Raw genomic sequence first — 20557 nt, 5'->3', positions numbered from 1 at the left:
TAGTCCACATTTTAATTACATTTAGCAAGAAAAAAATGTAAAGTATACCCTCCCTGCTATTTTCTTAACAGAATAAGAAAACAATAGACAATATGAAAAATATAATTTATTCTTTAAACTGGATATTTATCATTTTTTTCATTAAAAGTGGATAGCTTCTTTTAGGTAGATTTCATAAGAAAGCTACCTATTGTAGTGGGTACCATGACTCGAATTCCGGAAAATTTCGACATATCCAGCATTTCACATCCCAGACTCCAAAACCACCGTCAGTTCACAAGTTTATGTATACAATTATATATATATATATATATTTCACTTTCTTGTGGACACGATAACTGCCGTAATTTTGCACCAATCACTTACAAATTGATACATAAAATATAACGACCCAAAATCTCGATCGAGTTCGTTAATGGTAAAAATCGGACCATGGGGGTGGTAATTTGGGGGGGGGCTTTTTCGAAAAAACAAAATATCGCTATAACTCTTATTAAGTAAAATATCGAAGTTCCTACTATTCTATGGATGAATGCCTAAAACTTTATTTAGATAAGTTTTAGGCATTCATCCATAGTCTTTTAATGTCACCGACCACTGGCCCAGGGGGTGGATAAAATGGGGTTTTGAACACAAAAAAAATCATACTTCCCTTAATAGGCACTGGATCGAATCGGTTTAAAGTGGTTGTTAGTCCTCTTACGTTACCTAAAACTTTTTTCTGAAACAAATTTTGATATAACCAACCCTTATAGCAAGGGATGACCAAAATATGGCTGGAATTTTAAGAAGATGGTGCTTGTTGTACGCTAAACATCCCCTACTTTTTATCTCCTACTTAGCACCGGTGAAATCTACTTCCGGCGTGCCGAAATGAATTTTTTGAAATAGCAGTCATTTTCAAACAGCATTGGAAAAAAAATAAAATAATGGCATTGGTCGATACTTTTTTTACCAGAAAGAGTGTTCTAAATTTACCCTACAATCTTTTTTTTTGACAGTTGTCTGAATTATCAAAATTCCATTATCAGAAACAAATGACTTTCTTTCTCCTCTTCTTTCATAATAGAGATTATTTATTCATTCTTTTAATACATATGCAAGTATAAATTGAAAAATATAGACTGTTTTGAGTCATTTTTAATTTTAAACATACTCTTATTTTTAGTTGCTCACTTGTTTACTCAGTTTTAGCAAGTACCTTGAAATAAGTATAATAAAAGTGTAGTAATCATTTTTTTTTTTTTTAATAATTTTCAGTAATGAATATTTTAATGAAATTAATAATTCTGTGGAGAAATGTTTCCACAACTGTGAGCTGGTGTGCACAGTTCAGTGGCTGTTACCATTAGAGTTTTCACTGCTGATAAACTAATCACCACTGGCAATTTAAAACAAAAAATAGATGTAAAACTGAAAATTTTATATCTCCTACAATTGTTGAGGAAAAATTCAAAAACTCAATAAAAAGATACCTGATTGCCAGTAACCAACATAGAAGGAATAATAATTCTGATTATTATTATTTGCAATCATATCAATTTGTTGTGAATTTAGTCTCTTTCAGTTACTTCTGTTAATCATTTTCTCTGACAAACTCCACCTCCAGTCACCTCCATGCCTCTCTGTCTTGAGCCCTCCACCTCCAATTGATTTCGGCAGTCCTTTTATTTCTTTATCTCATTGATTTGTGACTTCTTCTTGCCCAAATCAGATATCTCAGAGGCCAGTCCAACACCAAAGCTGTTCATTGGCCATCCTCTCTTCTAGCAATATGTGGTCTGTTTGCCACTTTAGATGTTTTATATACTCCAGCACATCTTTTTTTTTCATAATAGATCTAATACTGACTGCTGTCTTTCTATCTATTCTAGTCAGTCGTAGCATAATTTTTTCCATTCCTTGTTACGCTGATCTTAATTTTCACTTTATTGTGCTGTTTAATGTCCATGTTTGACAACCATAAGTAAATACTGGCAGGACACATTGATTAAGTACTTATTTCTTTAGGGTCATAGGCATTCTGAAAACTGCTGAGTTACTCCATGCTCTCAAAATTCTCACCACGCCAGTTTTATACATTTCTGGACTTCTGGAAGTAGTGAGTTATTCATATTGTTGAGTCCTAAGTGGGTATATTCATCAACACTTCCCAATTTGTTGTCCTACACTGTAATTCTTTCATCTGTTACCCATTGATTACACATTAATCTAAAGGCCAACTTCTTTACAATCTGGAACAAAATTGTTCATGAGTATTTGCAATTCTGTTAAATCTTTAGCAAACAGCACAATGCCATCAGTGAATCTTAGATTCATTAGTTGTTTTTCACTAATTTTGATCCTTACATGTTCTCATCCCAGTTGTGTTTTTTAAAAGCCATTTCTAGGACCACTGTAAATATCTTCTGGAATGTTAAATGAAAAATGCTGAACCTTGTTTCAGCACTCTTTCAATATTAAACTCATCAGAATTTTCTCCAATATTGGGTGCTGATGATATTTTTAAAGATATTATTCAGTATTTCAACATAGTCTGTGTCTATTCCCAAGGTTAGTAGGGCTGTCATAACTGCTGAATGAGTAACAGGGTTGAATGCCTTTTCAAAATTGATGAATGTTAGACTAAGAGGCTTATAGTACTCTTTTGTTTTACATATCACTTCACATAGTACCTGGATGTGTTCAATAGTACTGAATCTACTATGAATGTCAGATTGCTCTTTTGGTTGGGTTTCATCCAGTAATCTACTTACTTGGTTATTAATGACTTTTGTGAAGACTTTGAAGACAACTGGAGGAAGACATCTTGAGCAGTAATTTTTTATATCTTTGGTGTTACCTTTTTGTGTAGGAAAATTATTAATGATTTGTTCTATTGGCTTGAAATAAATCCATCTTTAAGCCATTGGGTAAAGATTCGGGCTAGATAGGTGTCTGTTTCATTCTCTGACAATTTTAATACATCTGCAGTCAGTCCATCACCCCCTGCTGCTTTGCCCTTCTTCGTATCTTTCATTGTTATTCTAATCTCACAGGAAAGGATTTCTAGTATGTTTTGCTCACTCTTTGGCATTTTCAAAATCTTTTTTCCTTGTGTAAAAATTCATAGAATTTTTTTATGTGATATAGAATATCTCTTTTGGTTGTTAAATATTTACCATTCTCAGTTAGAGCAAACAGTTGTGTTTTCTTTTCTCCAACAAAAGTTTCTGTTTAACCTTTCTGTAGCCTTCCTTATTTTCAATAGCTGTTCTCACAAGTCTTTCATTATTGTTTCTGATGTCCTTATTTTTTTTTTTGACCGACTTACAAACTTCATTATATTCAACGGTGTTCATTTGGTACAGCCCTTTCATTCCTCTTCTTTTCTTTAAAAGTTCTTTAGTGCCTTCAAAAATTTTCCTTTCTTGCTCGGTTTGATGGTCCCAGCAATTTATTTTTCTGTTACCATAAATGCCTCAGCTAAAGGTAAATTATCATTAGAAACTAATAAGTATATTCCAATTCTTGGAATTCTTCTTGCTTTTCCTCTAAATGCTCAAAGTTGAGTATTTCCTGTTTCTTTAAAAACAGTTTTTACTCTCAAGTTGAATATTCAGAAAAATTCTGGCTCTGACTAGTTTGTGGTTGCTACATATGTCAGCTTTATTTAAAACCTAGACAATGTGTTATAGGTTACACATTATAAAATCTATCTTGTTTCTGTCACAATCAGGACTTCTTTATGTCTATCGTCTATTGAGATGCTTAAAAAGAAAATGTTCATGATGTAGGTATTAGAAGATTTAGCAAAATGAATAAGTCACCTCTTTCATTCCTCAATCCCAAGCCAAATTTGTCTCTACAACAGCTATTATCATGTTGCCTAAGACGCACTTTTGCATTAAAATCCCCCATTATTACTTTAAATCTACAGTTCTTTTCCCTTTCCAGAAGCCTAGTAACCTCTTCATTTATTACCTCAAATTCCTCATTTTCACAACTGCAAAATATATTTGTGTTGTAAATATAAAAGAAAGATACAAAAAATGTAGCTAACTTTTAGAAATGTCTCATGATATTTTATGTTTGAGGTATACTTTTGAGTAACATGAGTCATGAATAAAAATAAACATAAAAAGGCTAGAGGCATTTGAAATATAAGCAGAGAGGAAACTGAAAAAAATTAAGCAGACAGATTGAATAAAAAAAGAAGAGTAATAAGCAGAGTGAATGAGAGTAAATGATAGCTACAATATCCCATCATAGTACATGATCCCCAATCTGACAGCTACTATTGCAATACCAAAATCAATTGAAATGATCCACATGTTACTCTTCAACCTCTCTAGTCATGGAAAACCTGTCATACACAGAATTACCTGCTATACATCAGCTGTCATCTCAGCAAGCTCTTACTCTCATTCTACATACATGTCATTGTGCGCTGCAAAAAAGATTAAGTGCAGTTCATCCACTGACATCCTGGTATAATTCATATCATATCTATATTCAGCAAGCACAATCAAGGTATGGACCCTCAATGGCTTTCTATGCTCTAAAATGGTATGCCAAAACAAAAATAGATTTTTATATTGATTGAACTATCTGATTTTTACTCTCACAATCTATTGTATTTGATATTATGAAGCTCATAGGAAATAAAAATGTTAGAGAAAAATTTCCTTAAATATAATTCTTCCCATAGTAATCATTCCTTATATTAAGAACTTATGACATGTAATTTTTATGTTTTTTCAAGAATTATCTACAAAGTATTTTGGCCAGTCACAGATTTTTCTAAAGTAATAAGTTATTACTATTAATATTCTATAGTTTATAGTTTTTACTCAAATTCCAACCTCAAGCTTCTGTTAAGGCAAGTGATTGTGGTTTAAATAATTCCATCATAAAAAATTAGAGCAGGGGAACTGGTTTATTGATCTCATTTACCATCTTCAGGTAACTTAATTATTTTTAAATTAATGTAAAAAGATATACTCTGCATTCTCAGTGGAACTGAACACATAAACATCCCTAATTACTAATGTAAAAAAGTTATATAATCTCTTGCCTCTATTAGATTAGGATCTACAATATTTTAATTGATTTCATTTTTCATCTTTGCTCTGCGTCAAATTTAGGTAACTTTTCTTACAAATTTATTTTTTCTTAATTCCTTGGTATTATCAAGCGTGATAATTAGACTTACTCCATTATAATGTTTCATTTCTAAATTTTGTTATTAAAAAAAAGTGGAGTTGTTACAGTGGATAGTATTAGAATGAGACTTTTTAATTGTTACATGTTTCTATATAAGGAAAATTTCACTTGGCCAGATCAGGTAACATTACTAAGAAAAGAAAGCAAGTATTGTACTTAACATAAAATGTACATTCCAAATGATTCAGAGTAAAATAACTTTACTTCTCCAATTTTAATTAATAATAGATATTATATCTGGTGAAGCTTCAGTGTGCTTGTCTGATAAATATTATTTGCATCCCCTTCCAAAACTTCATGAATACAGTAAAAAGTTATCGGTATAACGTATGGATATATTTATTTTTATTTTACTTTTTCAGTTCTATTTATGTTTTATTCAGTTTGAATTAATGTAGGAACAAGTCTAGCAATCAAAAAAAAAAATTCATATACACTATTACTTAATGAAAATATCAAAATTTTTTTTGGAATAACTTTCATGAAAAAAATATTATACTTGTTCATAACATTCATCAATAATATCTCTAAACCTTTTACTAAACATATGATTTTTATTTTTTTTTTAAATTGCCTTCATCTAAAGATTTTAAGAAATATCCAACTTAAATTTCAAGTTTTCAACATTTTCATTGATTATGTACCAACTGCAGATATAAAATTCCATTATCAATGTAAAAAGAAAAATATGAGAAAAGATGCCAAACAAATTTATTAAACAAGGTTTTTAAATTTATTTTTTTTTTTTTATAACAACTTAAGATTTTCTTTTACTTTACTGGTTTTCATTTACACATAAAGATAAATCTTCCTATAAATCAGTGACAGACAATTTTTTTATGAAACTTTCTATTGATTTGCTTTATAATCAGGATAAGTTAGTTTAATCTAGCTAACAGTTCTTAAATATGATAAAACAAGTTGTGGAGTACTAAAAGCAGTAAATTTTTCAATTGTAAATTAAAAATATATTTATGTTTTTTTTTTGTTTTTTTTTTTAACATGTAAGGTGTATTAATCACATTTCCACATTCTTCTCAAAAGTTAACTGAGTGAAAGATAGATTCAAATCTGCTGCCTGAAGGTAATGTTCTCTAAAAATTTTAATTAGGAAGAAATATTAAACAGATAAAAATATTGACTAAATTAATATATACCTAGAAATTTATTTGTTTTATTTTTTGATTGTATATTAAAAACTACATAATTTTTAAATAGAAATATAATTTTAATTGCAAAGAAATTAAGCAATAAGATTATTATAATAATTCACTAGAAAATAAAAGGTTTATTTAACACTTTGGATAATTTATAATAAAAAGGATAATTTTTAATGAAGGTAAATGTCTAAAATATTTACCTTCATTAAACCAAATTATGTCTAAAATTACTAGTCTCATGATACTTAACAGATCCCTTTTTAAACAAATTAAATTAAGATTATTTTAGCAAATAGAAGGCCTACTACAAATTGTTGTTATTGAAATAAGTACAATAAAAATCATTAACTTTTGTCATTGCATTAGTAAATGAAATCAGTGGGTTCAATAATATACGTACACTAAACTATAAATATCCAAACTGCTTAAGTGTTCTAGCTACAGGTGACATAGTTTTCTACGTAAGTGAATAAGTATGTACAGTAAATAAGGAAAAGTTAATGTTTCTGTAACAAGATAAGATACAGAAATCTTTAAATGACACTTATATTCTCCATCAACAATAAATATATACATATATATATATATAAATCACAGAAATCACTGTAAACATTCTCTGTTTTTAAATACGAGCATAGTATGTATATTCTTGCAATCCTAACAATTGTATTCTTGGTAAGTTATTTATTTTTATCAGTATTATTGTTATGATGCTATTTGTGAATCTTCTTAAGCGTAAGTTTGTGAGTTCATTTATGTATGTTTCGGAATACAAAACAGTAATACATCAATACTTACACACACATACACCACATAACACACACACATACACATGCACACATACACACACACACACACACAAACATATACATATATATATATATATGTATTATTATTATTATATATATATATATATATATATATATATATATATATAAGCACGTTCAAATCTATGTCTACACAAAACACAAGTAACATATGCGACTGCATTTTGTCAAAAAGTAAAAATCTCAAGAAAGATAATATTTAAAGGTAATACTCTAAAGATAATATTTAAAATGAAATGTGCAGAAAAATTTGGTTATAATTTTAGTTTTTATTCTACTGATACCAAGTACTAAACTGACTGTTATTTTCTTTCATTGTGAGTTATTTTAAAATAAATAATAACATTTTTATTATTATTATTATTATTATTATTATTATTATTATTATTATTATTATTATTATTATTATTATTATTATTATTATTACAGCTACATAAAGCCTTTGTATATTACGCATTAGTACATGAAAACATATTCAATAATTACAACAATATTACGATAATTATAAGTTAAGAAGATAGTTAAGTTAAGTTTACATATAAATTAAAACAAAATTTAAAATATATACAATTCAGAATACAATTTTTTATAATAATAAATTTTCACATTAATATTATTTATAATTCATAAAAATGAAAGTAATAATTGGAGTTTTAATTATAATTACACTAATTATTATTATTATATTAGTCTTTGCATATATACAAAAGTACAAATTTACTTTTGTTCTGTAAGATGTACACATAATTCAGTTTTATAATAACTACATAGTCAGCAATTCATAAAAAATTCAGAACCACATAATTAAAAATACACATAATTTGAAATAGAATTTTTAATAATAAAATAATAATAATAATTATAAATTCAATAACAATAAAAATAATAATAATTAGAGTTTTAATTATGGTAATTATTAAGTGATAACTTTAATAATAATTTTATTTATATCTAAGTAGTAGTACATCACATTTTCATATTTAAATTTTATATCCTTCATCCATTTACATTTATATTAAAATTTAAATAGAATTGCTGGTAATATGTAACACTATCAGTATATAAATACATGTGCAGGTAAAAATAATCGCAAAAGAAATTTATATCATATCAAATATTATTAACTATTTTTTAATTATTTAAATATATATTTATTTATTAATAGAAAATAGTTTTAATTTACGTTACTTAACTATGGACAATCAGAAGAGAGCCTATGTCAGTTCTGTAGCAATAGAGTTTTATAGCTTTATATGTTTTTAATATCATTTATCATACCAGACTAAAACCATCTTAGTTCAAAAACAAAATTCTTCCTTGGTTGGAAAAAGTCTATTTTATGGTATTTTTTTACAGCAGTTGAAGTGCATCTCTCTGTGAGTGAAATAAATTGCACAGAGTATACAAGAGGACAAAAATTTCTAATATTGCGTCTCAGTATTCGTAGCTTTAATAATAATATTATTAAAAAAAGCTTTAAACCTTTGTACTACAAATAAAACAATAAAACAATGAAAACGTAACTGATTGAGTGTGCATATGAAAACATGAAACTAAATTTTTTTTAAATCCAGAAATTTTCCATTTTATGAACCTCAAGATCACTTTCACCTCAATACTATATAACAAAAAGTTAATTTAATAATCTTTTTTTATTATAAAAGTTAATCTATTAATCTTTCAATTATTATCTACAATGTAGTTATCAATTTTATTGCAATACAAATAGGAGACTTACATGTACATCATTTTTCAACATAGTCCTCTTGCATTTCAATGCACTTGGTCCATTGTTGCACAAGCTTCCTGATGCCCTCATAAAAGAAGGTTTTTGATTGAGCTGCGAGCCAGGAATGAACTGCTTCTTTCACTGTTTTGTCTGAGGTAAATCGACGGCCCCTTAATGCCTCTTTGACCAAACAAATGGTAGTCAGAAGGGGCAAGATCAGGACCATATGGAGGATGAGCTAGTACTTCAAAGTTGAGTTTCTGGAGCGTTTCAACAGTGTGGCCAGCAGAATGTGGGTGGGCATTGTCATGCAACAACACAACACCTTTCAACAGCAGTCCTTGGCATTTGGCATTTGCTTCGAATTGTAGGCTTCAGCTTGGCAGTAAGCATCTCACTGTAACGCGCACTGTTTGTTGTCGTGCCCCTTTCCTCATAATGTTCCAGTACTGGTCCTTGTGAGTCCCAGAAAACCAAAAGCCTTCGATGAATTTCAGCCGCTGATACACCTTCCAACCACATAAAACAGATCATGGAACATTGCTTTTCTTTGGTGCAAACAGAAAGCGGAACAGCCATGATTAACGGCAGGGCAGAGATAATCGAACTAACCTAGCAGCATCAAACCTGCACAGACATAACAACAATTAAACCACGCATGTCATCTACGCAACACAACAGTATTACCAACATAAAAAAAATATAACTAAATTGCAGATAATAATTGACTTACCTTCGTGTGTATAATATATATATATATATATATTATAAATAAAGTTTATCTGTTTGTTTGTTATTGCACCACATGAGAAGCAACCTACTGATTTCTTCTAAATTTGCAGGATACATTCATGTTTTTCCAGGGAAGGTTTTAACCCATCAACCAAGGCCCTAGATCCCTTGAAGGATATTAAAAATGTTAATTATTTCTTCACCCCCAAGGAGAGAGAAGTTGTGAGTTAAAGGTATTCATTAAGAAAAAATAGATTAATCCTTTTACTTCATTATTGTATTTCTGCCTCCATTGCAAAGAAATAAATTATGGATTATTCATCATCAAAGTGTATGTATTTTATTTACCATAGTTACTACTATTCTAATCCACTGGATTGGTCTAGTGGTGAACACGTCTTTGCAAATCAGCTGATTTCGAAGTTGAGAGTTCCAAAGTTCAAATCCTAGTAAAGGTAGTTACTTTTATATGGATTTGAGTACTAGATCGCAGATAACAGTGTCCTTTGGTGATTGAATTTCAATTAACACACATTTCAGAAATGATAGAACGGAGACTGTACAAGACTACACTTCAATTATACTCATATATCCTCATTCATCCTCTGAAGTAATACCTGACAATGATTCAGCAGAGGCTAAACAGGAAAATAGTTACTATTATTTTATCTTTTGTAATTTAATTTCTTTTTCAGGTTTTTTATAATGTCTGAATACTTAATTATTATTTATCAGTGTTATTCTCACAACCATGAGGATAATGTACAGTGATCTGAACGCTGAGCTGTATGTATATATATATATATATATATATATATACACAAACACACACACACACATGCATATCTGAAAAATTCATTTTCAGATAGCCCAAGAGAGAAATCACATGTTGACCGATCTACTATTAGGGCAGAAACTATATTCACTCAAGTTTGAAAATAAAAATAAAATTTTCTATTAGGTTTTGAAACATATTGTATCACTTTTTAAATTACCTTATGCTATGTTTGGTGATATTAAATTTTTTAAGGTTATGTTATCACAGCAAAAATGAAAAAATTTGATTTGTACACCACAGACTTCCTTGTACACCTATTAAATTAAATATATACATTTTCTGCTGTACTTATTTCATTTGAAAGTGAGACATGATTCTCAAATTGGTTAATAAATTGGACAGTTACACAATTGCAGAAATATTAGTTTTTATTATCAAATATTTATACAATTATTAATACAGCAATCTTACATGAAATATTACGAGAAAGTAAAAGTCCCTTTTTTACTCATATTACTTGAACAGTATTATTTGTATCTTCATGAGTTGTTGATTAACAAAATTTCCAGATTTCTGGTGTGTAGTATAAATAAAAGTTAATAATAATTAAACTTTTGTTTAGTGAACTCCTGTATACTGGTTTCAAATGTTAATTTCAACCTTACGGTGTAAAATATTCAGTTATTATTATTGGATTATTTGGTGAATAATAAAAAAAGAAGAAATTATCATACAGGAAAAAGAAAGATAACATGAAGAAATATATCTCAAAAAATGACAAGAAGATGTATATGAAGAGAAGAAAATGTTGAGATCAAGGGAAGAATAAAAAAATTAAGAGAAGGTGATAAATATAAAGAGAAAGAAAACATTAAGACCAAGTAAAGAAAAGATTAAGATGAAGATACATAAGTACACTTTCATGTAGATGTAAATAACTCTTCTTTTTTGATATTCCATTAACGTTGTTGAAATTATTGAAAATTAGGTAATATCATAATGATAAATACAATTTTATTCATCAACCCCGTTTTCATTAATATATAACATCTTATTTGATTGTCTGTAAAATGCCTTCTATAGATCGACAAATGTCAAATACTATATTCTTCATAGGCTGTCTAAAATTAATCTGATGGTCAACATGAATTACCTTGATTCTGTGCTGTATCTAAATCCAAACTGATTAAATGATGGTTGTAAATGAATATTAAAACTTCCTAATGTTCGATTTGTCTATTATCCTACAATAAGTAGGTTGGGCACATGAAATTTTGACTGACAAATATGAGGTTTCTCAGATTTACTTTCACCTGATTTGTTTCGTTTGGTAACAATTACACCTTATCTGAAAGTTGATGACAACTTTTCTAGTCTCATAAAATCTGCATACTAAACTATAAAATCAGTTCAGCTTTGACCCATCTTAACACTATACAGGTGGTATTTCCTTTTCAGGGTGTTATCTCATTCATAAAATTATTTTTATGTGAATGTCTGAAACATTTTTTCTTTGGTTCCAGAGTTATAGCCAATTAAAATTTTTCAATTAATGAAAAACTTGGATCTTGCAAGGGAAGGCCCATCCAGTTTCAATCAGACTTCATTTCTTTTAATGTATTTTTTTAAATTTTTTTTTAATTTAAATATATTGAATTATTAATAATTATTAACCCGTGATAGTAAGAAAGAAATATAATAAATAATTATTCAATATTAATAAAAAAAAATATATATTAGAAAAGAAATCAGAAGTTGTTAGTGAAATAAAATTTTATGTACTTTTAAAAATGTGTATATGTATTTAAAAGGCATTATTACATATGTGTCTATGTAATAAATTTGGTGAAATATCTAATTATTTAATAGTAATTGAAAATTGTAATTTAGAATTGTATTATTATTGGATTTTCTAGTTTAATTTCTGTTTTTAATTAATTATTCTGAAATTTCTGTTTAATTTTATTTACATTAAAGTTAACTAACGGGTGACTGAAAAATAGACCCTCACAAGAATAACATATACACTGAGGCATACATGCCCAATCTTTAATAACTTGCAAAAAATTCTTATCTTTTAGTTCATTACTCCTCTGCTATTGTCAGACAATATTCTCCCTGAGTAGAAGTTGATCTACATTTCGTTTATTTGTATTTTGCTGCCACTCATTTGATTGCTCTTTGGTTTGATGTAATTCTTCTGATCTTAATTTGTATACACATTCTCTAGTTTTCATATTTTCTCTCTCTTTATGTTCATCATCCTCTCTTAATCTTTTTATTCTTTCTTTCTTTGCAACATTTTCTTCCTGTTTGTTTTTTTTTGTAAAATGTTTTTGCATTAAATTAGAATTCAATAAGTTATTAATTAAATAGAATTTTATGTACTTTTAATTTTTTTTAAATGTGTATATGTAATTTAATAGTCGTACAAGGAAGTCATGTGGTATCCACATCAGATTTTTTTAAAATGAAACTGTTTCTTTAGAATATTTTTAAATAGTATTCACAGTACATAAGCCAAAATCCCACAGAAATGGTATTTATCTTTTTGTTATTTTTATACGTACCAAAAGAGAAAAATTTTGGGATGCTTTTTTGGAATTCCATGTATGCACTACATAAAGTACAGAAAATGAAAATCTGATTTTGTTATAAAACACTCAATAAAATTCCCAAGATGCTACTTTACATGGTCCTTTTCTTTCTTTTCCTGTTTAGCTTCCGGGAATTACCGTTCAGGTATTACTTCAGAGGATGAATGAGGATGATATGTATGAGTGTATGAAGTGTAGTCTTGCAAGTCTCAGTTTGACCATTCCTGAAATGTGTGACTAATTGAAACCCAACCACCAAAGAACAACAGCATCCAGGATCTAGTATTCAAATCCATATAAAAGTAACTACCTTTACTAGTACTTGAACACTGGAACTCTCGACTTCCAGATCAGCTGATTTGGGAAGATGCATTCACCACTAGACCAACCCAGTGGGTAGTTTATGTGGTCCAATTTATTTTATTTATTTTACTTTTATTTTATTTTCAGACACAGGACATTATAAGTAATGGATACAACTTAGAGATTGAAGATAATACAAACAGTGAAGAATATTGTGATAAACCTTATTCTTGCTTAGATTGTTACACTGCCCGTGTTTGCCATAAAAAGCAGGATGGATCATATCAAGAGGTTAATAGGTTTAATTGTTCAGATGATGCACCTTATTGTAATCCAGAAACAGGAACTTGCTCAAATGTACCGGCAAATATAACTTGTGGAAAGTATGGAAATTTCACATGCATGAGAGATGGGTACTTTCCCCATCCAATAAACTGTCATAAGTATTATGTATGCCAAAACTTCATTCCTTATGAATTCACATGTGAGTCAGGTAATTACTACAACTCAAAATCAGAAAACTGCAAGTACAAATATACCTGTTATACCTTTGAATGTTTCGGGAAATCAGGGAAAAAAGTTGCATATGTCAATGACAAAAGAATATTTGCATATTGCAACAACAATGCAACAGTAGTAATTGTAGACAAATGCCCTGGAAACTATGAGCTAAATGAAGATACACAAGAATGTGAGCTAACTTGTAACAAACAAGGACTCTTTGCAAATGCAGCTGACTGCACAAAATATTACAAATGTTCTAAAGAAACATCATATTATGACTTGACACGAAGTAGCCATGAATGTCCATATGGGGAAGGATTCAATGCAGTTAATTCCCAGTGTGAACCAATAGAGAACATACCATTCTGTAATGTACTAGATGAAACTACAGTAACAGAAAGCACTGAGGAAATATTGACACAAGCAGAAACAACTTATCAACCAACCAGTTTAGAAACAACAGAACAAACAGTTATTACAACAGAACAATCATTATTAACCACTGTGTTACAAGAAAGCAGCACACCAACAGAAAGTAGTTCACATTATTCAGATACACCCACTTCTGATACAACTGTGGAAGTAACTTCTACAACAACTTCTTCTGTAACTTCAGAGACTACCTCAACTGAAAGTAGTTCAGAATCATCTGGCATACCTGAATCAACATCAGAAACAGTAATTTCAACTGAAACACCAACCACACAAAGCCCATCAACAGAAAGTAGTTCACATTATTCAGTTACACCCACTTCCGTGTCAACTGAGGAAATAACTTCTTCAGAATTTTCTTCTGTAACATCAGAAACTATTTCACCTGAAAGTAGTTCAACATCATCTGCTACAACAGAAACGACATCAGAAACAGTATTTTCAACTGAAACATCACCAACCACACAAAGCACAGAAAGTAGTTCACATTATTCAGATACACCCACTTCTGTTACTACTGTTGAAGTAACTTCGGAGACTACCTCAACTGCAAGTAGTTCAGAATCATCTGTCATACCTGAATCAACATCAGAAACAGTAATTTCAACTGAAACACCAACCACACAAAGCCCATCAACAGAAAGTAGTTCACAATATTCAGTTACACCCACTTCCGTGTCAACTGAGGAAGTAACTTCTTCAGAATTTTTTTCTGTAACATCAGAAACTATTTCACCTGAAAGTAGTTCAGCATCATCTGCTACACCTGAAACGACATCAGAAACAGTATTTTCAACTGAACCATCACCAACCACACAAAGCACAGAAAGTAGTTCACATTATTCAGATACACCCACTTCTGTTACTACTGTTGAAGTAACTTCGGAGACTACCTCAACTGCAAGTAGTTCAGAATCATCTGGCATACCTGAATCAACATCAGAAACAGTAATTTCAACTGAAACACCAACCACACAAAGCCCATCAACAGAAAGTAGTTCACAATATTCAGTTACACCCACTTCCGTGTCAACTGAAGAAGTAACTTCTTCAGAATTTTTTTCTGTAACATCAGAAACTATTTCACCTGAAAGTAGTTCAACATCATCTGCTACACCTGAAACGACATCAGAAACAGTATTTTCAACTGAACCATCACCAACCACACAAAGCACAGAAAGTAGTTCACATTATTCAGATACACCCACTTCTGTTACTACTGTGGAAGTAACTTCAGAGACTACCTCAACTGAAAGTAGTTCAGAATCATCTAGCATACCTGAATCAACATCAGAAACAGTAATTTCAACTGAAACACCAACCACACAAAGCCCATCAACAGAAAGTAGTTCACAATATTCAGTTACACCCACTTCCGTGTCAACTGAGGAAGTAACTTCTTCAGAATTTTTTTCTGTAACATCAGAAACTATTTCACCTGAAAGTAGTTCAGCATCATCTGCTACACCTGAAACGACATCAGAAACAGTATTTTCAACTGAACCATCACCAACCACACAAAGCACAGAAAGTAGTTCACATTATTCAGATACACCCACTTCTGTTACTACTGTTGAAGTAACTTCGGAGACTACCTCAACTGCAAGTAGTTCAGAATCATCTGGCATACCTGAATCAACATCAGAAACAGTAATTTCAACTGAAACACCAACCACACAAAGCCCATCAACAGAAAGTAGTTCACAATATTCAGTTACACCCACTTCCGTGTCAACTGAAGAAGTAACTTCTTCAGAATTTTTTTCTGTAACATCAGAAACTATTTCACCTGAACGTAGTTCAACATCATCTGCTACACCTGAAACGACATCAGAAACAGTATTTTCAACTGAACCATCACCAACCACACAAAGCACAGAAAGTAGTTCACATTATTCAGATACACCCACTTCTGTTACTACTGTGGAAGTAACTTCAGAGACTACCTCAACTGCAAGTATTTCAGAATCATCTGGCATACCTGAATCAACATCAGAAACAGTAATTTCAACTGAAACACCAACCACACAAAGCCCATCAACCGAAAGTAGTTCACAATATTCAATTACACCCACTTCCGTGTCAACTGAGGAAGTAACTTCTTCAGAATTTTTTTCTGTAACATCAGAAACTATTTTTCCTGAAAGTAGTTCAGCATCATCTGCTACAGCTGAAACGACATCAGAAAGAGTATTTTCAACTGAAACACCAACCACACAAAGCCCATCAACAGAAAGTAGTTCACATTATTCAGATACACCCACTTCCATGTCTACTGAGGAAGTAACTTCTTCAGAATTTTTTTCTGTAACATCAGAAACTATTTTACCTGAAAGTAGTTCAACATCATCTGCTACACCTGAAACGACATCAGAAACAGTATTTTCAACTGAACCATCACCAACCACACAAAGCACAGAAAGTAGTTCACATTATTCAGATACACCCACTTCTGTTACTACTGTGGAAGTAACTTCAGAGACTACCTCAACTGCAAGTATTTCAGAATCATCTGGCATACCTGAATCAACATCAGAAACAGTAATTTCAACTGAAACACCAACCACACAAAGCCCATCAACCGAAAGTAGTTCACAATATTCAATTACACCCACTTCCGTGTCAACTGAGGAAGTAACTTCTTCAGAATTTTTTTCTGTAACATCAGAAACTATTTTACCTGAAAGTAGTTCAGCATCATCTGCTACAGCTGAAACGACATCAGAAAGAGTATTTTCAACTGAAACACCAACCACACAAAGCCCATCAACAGAAAGTAGTTCACATTATTCAGATACACCCACTTCCGTGTGTACTGAGGAAGTAACTTCTTCAGAATTTTTTTCTGTAACATCAGAAACTATTTCACCTGAAAGTAGTTCAACATCATCTGCTACACCTGAAACGACATCAGAAACAGTATTTTCAACTGAACCATCACCAACCACACAAAGCACAGAAAGTAGTTCACATTATTCAGATACACCCACTTCTGTTACTACTGTGGAAGTAACTTCAGAAACTACCTCAACTGCAAGTAGTTCAGAATCATCTGGCATACCTGAATCAACATCAGAAACAGTAATTTCAACTGAAACACCAACCACACAAAGCCCATCAACAGAAAGTAGTTCACATTATTCAGTTACACCCACTTCCGTATCAACTGAGGAAATAACTTCTTCAGAATTTTCTTCTGTAACATCAGAAACTATTTCACCTGAAAGTAGTTCAACATCATCTGCTACACCTGAAACAACATCAGAAACAGTATTTTCAACTGTAACATCACCAACCACACAAAGTACATCAACAGAAAGTAGTGCACAATATTCAATTACACCCACTTCTGTTACAGCTGTGGAAGTAACTTCTACAGAATCTTCTTCTATAACTTCAGAGACTACCTCAACTGAAAGTAGTTCAGAATCATCTGGCATACCCGAATCAACATCAGAAACAGTATTTTCAACTGAAACACCAACCACACAAAGCGCATCAACAGAAAATAGTTCACAATATTCAGTTACACCCACTTCCGTGTCAACTGAGGAAGTAACTTCTTCAGAATTTTCTTCTGTATCATCACAAACTACATCACCTGAAAGTAGTTCAGTATCATCTTCTACGCCTGAAACAACAACATCAAAAACTGTATTTTCAACTGAAAAATTACCAACTACAAGTTTACCTGAAACAATAACAACTGAAGATCCTTCTTCCTCTGTATCTTCTCCCACTCCACCAACCAAACCTATTGCAAGTAGTTTTGAGCCTTCTTCAATTACATCCTTTTCTGTGACAACTGAAGAAGTTTCTTCAAAATCTTCTTCTGTAACTTCACATAGTATCTTAACTGAGGGTACTACATTTTCATCAGGCACAACTGTAACAACTACAAGTGAACAGCCTTCTTCCCATGAAATTTCTTCCATTACTCCATTATTTTCAACTGTTTCAGAGTCTTCAACAGTCACTTCACAACCAATCACACTAATAACCAGTAGTGATACACCAATTACTGAGATTGGATCTTCTATTTTAAGTACTTCAATTTCATCTACTGCAACTCCAGCAGTTAGTGTTTCAATAAGTAGTAGTCAAGAGACAGACGTTACTGATACTACCAGTGCATCTAGTACACTTGTAACCAAGAAACCATCCACTCTGGATTTATCAACAATAGAGATAACCACTATATCAGAGGTATCTTCTACTTCAACACCAGCATCTAGCAGTTCAGTGACTTCTACTCAGGAACAAAGTACACTTTCTTCCACATCGCTCTCCTCAGCAACATATAAAGAAACCTCCACTGAATTCACACCAACATTAACTTCTAGTTCTGTATACACATCTGCTTCTACACCTGCAAGTCCAACCACAATGGGAAGCACAGATTCAACTACTAGGCTAATTGTTTCAACTGGTGCATCAACACAAGCGAGTTCACCTGTAACTGCTTCTACTCATATCAGTTCAGAATCACCTACAACTGAAAGAACTACAGAAATCACTACACATTCCAGTAGAAGCCATAAGACAAAGAGAACATTTCCCACGCGACCTGCAACCAAAACAAAGCCTTCAAAGCGTACAATACATACAATACATACCACAAATCCCACTGAACATACAAGACGCACACTTAAAACATTACGTACTGCGAAAACTGTACGACCTACAAAATTCACTCCAGCACGTAAGACTACCAGAATGTATAGATTAAATATCTCTTCAAACTATCCTCATCAGCAAACTAAAGAGAATAAGATTAGTCTATTAGATAAAATATTTTCATTATTTTTATAAGAAATGTTTAAAATTATAAAATATTATATTTCTAAATCATTAGAAATATAGTACTTAATTTTAGTTTTAATTTTGTTTCCTATGAAAATTGATATGTATTTTTTGTTTGCATCATTAAATGATTATTATAGAGTGTGGTTTATTTTATTTTGACTTTTAATATTTTCATAAATAATACAAGTGATGAAAATTGTGAAAGAAGATATTTTTCTTAAAATATATGTCACCATAGTTTAGAATAATCACTTTGCTTGCCATTTGACATATTAAGAAGATGTTTACTTACACAACTCATCCTCTTTCTGCAGCAAGTAAACAGCTAATTTTCTAAAAATTTAAGTAACTGTTAACAGGTAAAATTGTAGAAGTTTAGTCAGTCTGATAAATTCTCTTTTTTTATTCTACAAAAAAGAAATAATTTTTTTAGTCAAAAATATCCATTAGAAAACTGATTTTAAAAATTGAAAACTAATGCCTCCCACAGTTTCCAAATGACATTGTAAGTTAAAATATTTATATAAATGCATACATTTTTATAATATGAATTAATCCATGTTGAGAAAAAAGAAATTGCAACATTATACATTTAGTATAAAAAAAATGATTTAACATATTTGTTATTAACAGACTAATTTAAAAAGAAATAATAATTTGCAAGCAACAAATAAAAGAAATTTTGTCATCATCATTATCAAATTGCCTTATTTATTTGGATTGCGTCTTTGACTAACATCCTCTACCTCTCTCGCTCTATGACTCAGATCTGCATTGCATTCATCATATCAGATTTCTCACTTCTTCCACTAATATTCACATTCTCACACCTCTTGATCATTGGATCTTTTGCTTTCCTCATTTAAATTCAATATTTTGTTCATTAAGGTTTCCTGTTCAAGATAAATCTCTTTTTAAACACCATCTCTTCAGACTGTACCATAGTACTGATCTTTCTTCCCTGAGTCCTCAACTTTTGAGATAAATCAAGAAGGATTCATTGAACAAAACCTTCTTGTATTGTTGTAGAATTTCATTATCCCTGATTACATTCCTTACACTCTGAAAAAAGCCTCTTGCCTCTTGTCTCCTTTCTGGTTTACCATCATCTAAGAAAGAAATAAACAAATTCTTTGACTCCTTATGAATCTTTCCTATTTAACATTATTTCATTCTGAACTTTATTCTCATTGTATTTTCCTTCATTTTTTCCCATTATCTTTGGTATCCATTCATGAAATAACATTGTTGGATATTCTGTTTCCTTACTTCCCAATGGATGGTATTTTGCTATTATGTCACCAGGTTTTGTTGTCTTATCTGTAGATTTTTTTTTTTTGTTGTTTTTGGGCGAAAAACGCTTGGGCGTTATCATCGCCCGGTAGTTATTATTAAAAGGGTAATATAACTCCAAAATAATAAGCTATAAAAGGTGTAAACATAATATTAAACATATAATAAAAATTTACTAAAACAGGCGAAGA

General features: G+C 30.8%; 1 protein-coding gene across 1 annotated transcript; it reads left to right on the top strand.

The window, feature by feature from the left end:
- The first annotated feature begins 6878 nt into the window (after positions 1–6878).
- LOC142326821 (uncharacterized) lies at positions 6879–19211 on the top strand. Its single transcript, XM_075369547.1, has 2 exons — positions 6879–7040; positions 13479–19211. The coding sequence occupies exons 1-2, from the start codon at positions 7005–7007 to the stop codon at positions 19077–19079; spliced, it is 5637 nt and encodes a 1878-aa protein (XP_075225662.1). The 5' UTR covers positions 6879–7004; the 3' UTR covers positions 19080–19211.
- The last annotated feature ends 1346 nt before the right edge of the window (positions 19212–20557 follow it).

The sequence above is a fragment of the Lycorma delicatula genome, chromosome 1 (assembly GCF_047948215.1).
Source record: "Lycorma delicatula isolate Av1 chromosome 1, ASM4794821v1, whole genome shotgun sequence".
Lineage (NCBI taxonomy): Eukaryota > Metazoa > Arthropoda > Insecta > Hemiptera > Fulgoridae > Lycorma > Lycorma delicatula.
Note: the sequence above shows the minus strand (reverse complement) of the source record. Positions and strands in the feature narration are given on the sequence as shown.

Coding starts and splice junctions, on each gene's coding strand:
- LOC142326821 (XM_075369547.1), top strand. CDS start 7,005: ATGTATATTCTTGCAATCCTAACAATTGTATTCTTG. Junction 7,041..13,478: donor TCCTAACAATTGTATTCTTG/GTAAGTTATTTA, acceptor TTTTATTTTCAG/ACACAGGACATTATAAGTAA.